The sequence below is a fragment of the Littorina saxatilis genome, linkage group LG17 (genome assembly GCF_037325665.1).
Source record: "Littorina saxatilis isolate snail1 linkage group LG17, US_GU_Lsax_2.0, whole genome shotgun sequence".
NCBI classification, from domain to species: Eukaryota; Metazoa; Mollusca; class Gastropoda; order Littorinimorpha; family Littorinidae; genus Littorina; species Littorina saxatilis.
Window position 1 is genome coordinate 64,527,652 of NC_090261.1, and position 9,207 is coordinate 64,536,858.

Here is a 9,207-nt window from a genome sequence, read left to right on the forward strand (position 1 = left end):
CGATGTTAATGTTATCAACTACGGCTCCAATGGAAAGACTGCCCTCAAAAGCCACTTGAAAAGCAACAAGCACCTGACTATCCTGAAAACCCAGTCGGGTAATCAGTCACTGGGGTCGTTTGGCACCGACAAGGTAAGAACATTGAAACCACACCTCACACGCCGCCACCACACCCCCCCCCACCCCCCGCCTCTCTCTCTCTCTCTCTCTCTCTCTCTCTCTCTCTCTCTCTCTCTCTCTCTCGTTCTCTCTCTCTTTCTCCTCCTTATTTTGAGTCTTAGCGTAAAATTAATTTGAGAAACATGGGAAGTAAGAGAAAGGGGGGGGGGGGGGGGGGGCTATGATTAAGCTGAAATATGCATTTCAGGGCCATTTTTGTGTGTCTAAAACACTAAAAACCTTCAGTTTCTGGGGGCTTCGCCCCCAGGCCCCGACCAGGGGCGTTGCCCCTGGACCCTACTGGGAGCCGCAGAAGGCCCCCAGACCCCCACCTTCTTTTTTCCTTAATTATCACTTTTTCTGAATCCCATGTCTGATGCAGTAACATGATGGCTTCTCTCTGTCCCCTGCAGACACATGGTGGTGATGTGTTTACTTTGTCAAGTGTATGAACTAACATGACGGCTTCTCTCTGTCCCCTGCAGACACATGGTGGTGATAAGTGTTGTTTACTTTGTCAAGTGTATGCACTAACATGACGTCTTCTCTCTGTCCCCTGCAGACACATGGTGGTGATAAGTGTTGTTTACTTTGTCAAGTGTATGAACTAGCATGATGGCTTTCTCCGGTCCCCTGCAGACACATGGTGGTGATAAGTGTTGTTTACTTTGTCAAGTGTATGCACTAACATGACGGCTTTCTCCGGTCCCCTGCAGACACAAGGTGGTGATGTGTTGTTTACTTTGTCAAGTGTATGAACTAACATGACGGCTTCTCTCTGTCCCCTGCAGACACATGGTGGTGATGTGTTTACTTTGTCAAGTGTATGAACTAACATGACGGCTTCTCTCTGTCCCCTGCAGACACAAGGTGGTGATGTGTTGTTTACTTTGTCAAGTGTATGCACTAACATGACGGCTTCTCTGTTGTTCCCTGCAGACACATGCGTGGCCCAATCAAGTGCCAGCTGTGCAAGGTGGTGCTGCCCAACTCCCAGCTCCTGGCCGTCCACCTCGAGACATCCACGCATCAACGCCGCGAGCAGAAGGTCTTTGACCACTACACAGACAAGTGACCTCCACACTGCTCACTGTGGGGGAGAAAGCAATCTGTCAATCCTTACAACGAGCCCAGTGTCAGACTGTATTGTGAGAGACAGCTGCAGGAGGCAGTGTGATCACAGGCTGTACGTACAGACATGCAGATAGCTGTCTGGTCTGATCTGACCGGTACTGGCAGGGGAGGGCACCATCCATATCTGACTGTGGAGCTGATGAGCAGGACGCATCCAGTGACTCAGCCTTTAAGGATGCAGCTTTGGTGCCTGGGTACTGAAGCCAGCTGTCCCAAGTTATAGGGATTGGACTTCTGACTTTTACATTTTATGACAGTTGAGTATGATTAAAGTGTTTGTTGATGAATGAAAGATTTTGAATGATGGATGTCTGTTTGTATTTTGAGACATGTATTGTTATGTTCTCTTGAATTAAAATATGTGTGCTGTCTCTTTGAAGAAGATCCAGTGCAGAGTAGAGCTTGTTGAAAGGTTGAATCATTGCTGGGGGTATAAGAGGAGTTGCGTCAAAAGGAGATATAGAATTGTGCCCGGTTGGTGTTTGGACAACAGAATTTTAAGTATCTTTTTCAAAACAAAATCAGATATGTTTGCATTTTTGTTTTGCTTGTTCGGTTATCAATTGGAGTTCATTTGGAAATACAAACAATAGAATCAAGCATGTGAATCGTGATGTTCATGAGCTTTAGCAGACTGCTACCTTAAACAAAATGGTTCTCTCATTTCTTTTTGTAGCCTTTGTAGCCTTTGTAGCCTTTGTAGCCTTTGTAGCCTTTGTAGCAGACAAAACATTGTTGTTTTTGTTGTTTTTCTTTTTTAACACCAAACATATGAATGGAAAGTTTGCACTGTTTTGTGTTGACAGTTCAAGTCAAGTTACATTGTTATGTTTTGTTCACTTTTGCTAGGCAGGTGATTTTTAAATAGATTAGAAATAGAAAAGAAAGCGCCTTATTATTTTAGTAATGGTTCATCTTAGTGGACAAATTACATGCAGAAATGTTGAGTGATTTATTGTTTTAATGATATTGTAACAGCGTTGAGATTTATGTTTACTTTTTTCAAACTGATTTTCCATGTCTTTTTTACTCATTGAGAAAAGGTAAGGCCAAACAAAAATGTACGTTGGTTTAGGGTGACAGAATGTACGTTGGTTTAGGGTAACCCGACAGACCCTTTTTATTCCCGCCAACCCTAAAAAAGAATTTCATTTCTCAAAAAAAAAAGTTAAAAACGACCTCTGGCAAATTTTGCAAACCATACCGAGACTAAAAATAAAAATAAAATTTGTTTTATAAAGCAGACCTACCGACCCTATTGTTGGGGTCATGTTACCCTAAACTAACATATTATTTTGTTTGGCCTAATCTTCCTTAAGATGTTGTACTACGCAAACTATTACCTACAAGACGAAACAGTAATGATACTCAACTTTTGGCATTCATCTATTCCCACCTATTTTGCTTGTTAGTTTTCAACTTGTTCACAATATACTGAGAATGTTTACACCAGATAGGTGTTTTTAATTTCTGACTGTAAGCAACCTCTCTGAAACTGTAAATGAGTACATATTAAAAAAAAAAAGAACGGAAAGTGTGTGTGTGTGTGTGTGTGTGTGTGTGTGTGTGTGTGTGTGTGTGTGTGTGTGTGTAGGTGGTGAGATTTTTTTATGTAGACAGTATTAAAAGGATGGTAAGAACATGAAGTTTCAACATCGAGCTGTGAGGATGAAGGTATGTGGAAATGGTGTATATGTTACAGTAAATTGTCAAAACTAGGACATTTACAAAATCCCTGAATATTTCAGTAAATTTGTATATTTCCTCTTTCACTCGGGGATGTTGTAAATGTCCTAAAAATGTACAACTTTACCAAAATGTTCAGGGATTTTGTAAATTTCCTGGTTTTGACAATTTACTGTAACATATATGTATTTATCCGACATACGTGAGAGACACCCGTGAGATAATAATCGTTCAAATCATGTGTGTATATCATGTAAATGAGGTCATGTCCTACGTTGCAAGCCCCTGGAGCAATTTTTTTATTAGTGCTTTTGTGAACAAGAAACAATTAATAAGTGGCTCTATCCCATCTCCCCCCCCCTTTCCCCGTCGCGATATAACCTTCCTGGTTGAAAACGATGTTAAACACCAAATAAAGAAAGATGAGGTCATGTCAAGCAAGTCTGGCAGGGACCTGTTTTTCCACTGCTTATGATGCCAAAGTCACCGAGACAAACGTCATTATAGAAACAAAAATTGCGTTCGCTAATTACCCTCGATGAATCTTTAGAACTAACACGTCGCGCCACACTTTCAGAATGACGTTTCTTTGCTTTGACGTAATAGATTGCACGAGGCTTTAGAAGAGACCGAGGTTCCAAAACAAGCGTCTTCAATTTCGCTGCCTCGACTGCAAGACATTTTCAGTAAAATACACCTAAGTACAGTATGTAGGATAAACAGAATACTACATGGCTTGCTGTGTCGTACCAGATTTACACTCGTTGCTTTTTCAAATAGTGAACAGCTCGCTTTCGCTCGCAGTTCAATATCTAAAAAAAGAAACTCGTGTAAATCTGGTACGACACAGCAAGCCATGTAGTATTCTCTATTGCAAAGGTTTCTTGCACTTGCTCATGTTGTGACATTCAAAGCTGTCGTTATTGCTTGAGCGACAGAAAATGTAACATGGGACAGAATGCACCTGGTCCAGACAGACGAGCACATACAAACGGCATTAGAGAGAGGTATATATATGTCGTGCAGAATTCACGGAATTGCCGAATTCGCGGAATCGGCAACATTTTTGCCCATTTCGCGTAATCGGCAAAACGCTGCCCATTACGTGAAATCGGCAGCGTTTTGCCGAAAATGCGGAAAGGCTTCTAAAATTTGCCCATTTCGCAAAAGCGACTGCTAGTCTGTTGGTTTAAACATAAGTTTATTTTAACAAAGGTTACAATCATGACATGTATACAAAGTTCACAGAAACAGCAACAAGCTAGAAGCTTATAGTGGTGTTCCTGCATGACAGTACAACATAAGGCGGTAACGGGTGAAAAATTTGTCTCAATAAACCAAATCTATTAATAACGTAATGAACGTTGCATAATGATGATAAAGAAAGACAGTAAAGGAAGGAAGGAGGGAAAGAAGATGAATAAAAGAAGAGGGATGGGTAGGAGATGTGCAGAAGTTAAAGTTGTTGTCCGGCTTGTAGAGCATTTATTCTGACTTGCCCAAAGCGGCCTGAACGTTCAATGAACGAGTGTACGGTGGAAAAAATTTTCCTGTTCAAATCTAAAGAATACTGTCTGTCTCCGTTTAAAAGGTGGGGGAGGTGAATTGTGTGATTAGGGAGGGTATGTATAGTTTCTTGACGTGCTTCGCGATAATTTGGACAATCGAATATGAAGTGTTGTACGGATTCGGACGGGAATCCACAGTCACAAGATGCATCTGTAGCAACGTGACGTCTCACTAGATCGTTATTGAGATCACTTATATATAACCTGAGCTTACAGTGAATTATTTGTGACATGCGATCTCCAGAATAAAAATAACACGGCGGACTTAAATCGTTTTTTGACAAAAAGTGCTTAAATTCACTTAGGGAATCACTAAGTTTTATATAGTCTGGTAAAGAATTCCAGAGTTGTGTAGTAGATGGGAGAAATGAGTTTCTATATAATTCAGTTTTAAACGATGGAACTTTCCTGTCTAGAGGTCTGCGCCGGTGATATGGGTTATTAGTTGATATCAATGGTGGCAATATCGCTAATAAGTAGTTTGGCACCTTGCGGTGAACGATCTTGTGAAATAATATCAATTTATGACGTTTTCGCCTCTCTAGTAATGAAATAAAGCCTGACTCATCGTACAATTTTTGATGGCTTGTACCGCGGACTGCTCCAACAATTGTTCGAATTGCATCTAAGTGAATACTTTCGAGCTCGGTGGCTAACTCCTTTGGGCAGTTGTCCCAGAGAACATCAGCATAATCAAAATGTGGCAATATGAAGGATTTATACATTGTTTCTAAAGCTTTTCTGCCTAGTCTATATTTATAAGATCGTAAGCAAGCTACGAGCGTACGGCATTTTGCTATAACAGATTTAATATGTAACTCCCACTTACCGTTATTCTGAATAATAATACCAAGATGTTTATGACTTTCAGTTTCTTGTAAAATTGTGCCACCGAAGTTTAAAGGGATGTAATCTGGATTCCTTTTCCTGCTTATATTCAGAAGTTTTGTTTTACTTTGATTAAATTTAACTTTCCACTGACTAGCCCACTGGTCGATTTTTTCAAGATCTGAGTTAAAAATATCTGTTCGCATCTGAGAATTTTCCAGGCTTAAATACATACTTGTATCGTCGGCAAACAGTTTAATAATGGATTCAACGTTATCAACTATGTCGTTAATGTAAACCAGAAAAAGGAGAGGTCCTAGAATAGAGCCTTGTGGAACGCCTGTTTGCACAGGTAAGTAGCTAGACATACTTCCTTTAAGCACCACTGCTTGTGTTCGATCAGTTAAATAGTTTTGCAACCAATTAAACATCTGACCTCGAATCCCTAGTGCAAATAACTTTCTCAGAAGACCTTTGTGCCAGACTCTGTCAAATGCTTTGGAAATGTCGAAAAAGATTGCCTGGACAGTAATGCTGTCGTCGAGTGACTTGCAAAAGTCGTTATTTAGGCATGTTAACTGGTACACAGTGGAGTCACCGGGAATAAAACCAGACTGGGAAGGTGTGATTATGTTATTCGATACAAAATAATCAAACACATGTTTCTGAACACATTTTTCAAGAACTTTACCTACGCAGCTTAAGAGTGAGATGGGACGATAATTTGAACAGTCTCCTTTATCCCCCCAGCTAGTCTGTTACTTTTTGTGTCACCAGAACATTGCATTAACATTGCTTTACCTCCCTACTATGTTTTGTATGGCCTATGTTGGTCTGTGTCGAGCAGAACTCCGGAAATGCATGAAAAGTACACTTTCTGCAATAATTTGCCATAACTTATCGATTATTGCAATATCTATCCATTCGAGTATCTAGTTGTCTAAGTGTGATGATATCCCAGGCATTTGAGAACTTTAAAACCAAAAAGTGGCTGCCGATTTTGCAAAATGGGCACATTTTAGGAGCCTTTACGCGATTTCGGCAAAACGCTGCCGATTTTACGTATTGGGCAGCGTTTTGCCAATTACGCGAAATGGGCAAAAATGTTGCCCATTACGCGGAATCGGCAATTACGTGAATTCGGCACGACATATACATCAGCGCCTTTTACCACAGGGCTTCCTTCCATGTCAAAACTTTACCTCCGTACTGCCGGCCTACTGACTGCGAAAACTGAACACTTCTTTCAGAATCAACAAGCAAGACATGTACAATTGTTTGAACATTTCATTCAGGACAAAGCAAAAATCACAAGAACTTAGAACTAGCGGCCTTTAAACTGGACACACTAGAGGCACGTGCAACTGATGAAATAAATGCTGTGACTTATTTTAGAATATGTCCCTGTTATTGAACTTATTCATTCTGATCAGTCCAACCCCATGCCTTAGTGGCTTCAAAATGAATGCTTCTCACTCCGTGGGTTTGTGTGTCAGTGGTGTGTGTCCCCCCCCTCCCAAATCGGCGTATGCTGCCTGAATGGCGGGGTTTCTAACGGTCATACACGTTCATCAGCCCATGAACGAAGAAGAAGTGGTGTGTGTGTGTCAAGGTGTGTGTGTGTCAAGGTGTGTGTCAGCGTGCGTGCGTGTGTGTGTACCGTCCCCGTTTGTGTCCGCATAAACAGGGCCCCATACAACTTCTCTGCAAACTGGGCGCAAAACAACTTCTCTGTAAGCAGAGCACTATACAATTTCTCTCAAAACTGTAAACTGAACGCCATACAACTTATCTGTGTACCGGCACGGTTGGCCTAGTGGTAAGGCGTCCGCCCCGTGATCGGGAGGTCGTGGGCTCGAACCCCGGCCGGGTCATACCTAAGACTTTAAAATTGGCAATCTAGTGGCTGCTCCGCCTGGCGTCTGGCATTATGAGGTTAGTGCGAGGACTGGTTGGTCCGGTGTCAGAATAATGTGACTGGGTGAGACACGAAGCCTGTGTTGCGACTTCTGTCTTGTGTGTGGCGCACGTTATATGTCAAAGCAGCACCGCCCTGATATGGCCCTTCGTGGTCGGCTGGGCGTTAAGCAAACAAACAAACAAACTTATCTGTGTTGACAATGTTTTGCTTTATTTTTATTATGTGTATATATAATTAATATACTAGATGAATACCAGGCTTCGCCGGGTGGATCGCGAGACAGAGTATGCAGCGTGGCGGTTCGCCGGCTTAGAGCACGTGTTGAAAATTTTCTTCGACCAGGTTGTGTCCGGGGTCTACCTGAATATGTGCATCGCGAACACACACACACACACACACACACACACACACACACACACAAGTCGTATACAGGGCCGGATCTGGGGGGGGGGGGGGTTCCTGGGGTTCCGGAACCCCCTTTCCCCCCCCCCCCCCCCCTGGCCATCCAATGTACCTCTCAGAGAAAAAAAAATGTGGACTTTGGACCCCTGCCTTCAGTTGGGAACCCCCCCCCCCCCCTCAAACGAACTTGGTCCGGCCCTGGTATATATAGATAGAAGATAATAAAAATCTGTAAAGTTAGTCTCATACAACTTTACTGTGATCTGGGCATTATGCTGCCATTTTGTGGGTAGTATTTTTTGTTTGAAGTTCACTGGACCCAAACAACTTCTTTGTAATCTAAAGCACCAGCCATTTCTGTGTCGACTGGAAGCCAGAAAACCTCTCTGTAAAATGGGCACCATGTAACTTTCCAGTCTGTTGAACGGAAGCCAAGTAACTCTACCAACTGGGCGCCATGTAACTTTCCAGTCTGTTGAACGGAAGCCAAGTAACTCTACCAACTGGGCGCCATGTAACTTTCCAGTCTGTTGAACGGAAGCCAAGTAACTCTACCAACTGGGCGCCATGTAACTTTCCAGTCTGTTGAACGGAAGCCAAGTAACTCTACCAACTGGGCGCCATGTAACTTTCCAGTCTGTTGAACGGAAGCCAAGTAACTCTACCAACTGGGCGCCATGTAACTTTCCAGTCTGTTGAACGGAAGCCAAGTAACTCTACCAACTGGGCGCCGAAAACTGGGTTTTTGTGGGTGTTTTTTCTTCAACTAAGCGACAAGAGAAGAGTTACATACTATTGTCCCCCTCCGTGCCTGGCCTCACCATGTTGAAAAGTGTAGGTCGCCATTCTTGCCACCGGGTCGACGAGCTACATTGGGCCAGGTGACCTTTTAAGCCCAAGGTCGGGACCTGTGCTGTGTCCCACACGATGTCCCGCTCCTCTCGATTCTCTACTCTCGCTCAACGGAAGTGTGCTTCGCCCGTTGGACCGCAGGCCTAAGCCGCTTATACACCTCGCGACACATTGAAAACATCTCGCTAACGACCTTTGTGTGTCTTTTTTGTTAAATCACTATAGAGTATTTGTCACTGTTTGTTAGTGTGTGTGTGTGTGTGAGTGTGTGTGTGTGTATGTGAACGCATAATTGCACGCGCGTGCGAGCATGTGCACATAATAAAAATCATCATCCTGACTGCAACTGTGCCGAGTAAGACTTTTTAAAAAATTAATTTCGCAGACTGACACTAGCGGCTTTTCAGAAATACATTCATTAAAACAAATCACACTCTTCACAGAAAGCATCCACGCTTTTGAATTTTGGTATTTGTCAAAGTGTGTGTGTGTGGGGGGGGGGGGGGTCTGCTTATTTTATGTTGATGGCTGACCGGATCTGAGATGAAGTGCTGAATCGTGGACACGTGAACGACTGTGCCTTTAAGAAGCCCGTCACGTGGTGTGGTTGTCGTGTCTTTGTCTTATATCTTACTCCAAAAGCTTTCCTTCTTTTT

At 42.8% G+C, this 9,207-nt stretch overlaps 1 protein-coding gene across 2 annotated transcripts in view; it reads left to right on the forward strand.

Moving 5' to 3' along the window:
• Positions 1-2,822, forward strand: part of LOC138952140 (ATP-dependent RNA helicase TDRD9-like) — a 92,327-nt gene extending 89,505 nt beyond the window's left edge. For both annotated transcript variants that reach the window (XM_070323735.1, XM_070323736.1), the window contains exon 39: positions 1,100-2,822. In XM_070323735.1, coding sequence (XP_070179836.1) covers positions 1,100-1,235 — 136 coding nt within the window. In that variant the 3' untranslated portion in view covers positions 1,236-2,822. The remainder of the gene's footprint in view (positions 1-1,099) is intronic.
• Positions 2,823-9,207: the final 6,385 nt, after the last annotated feature.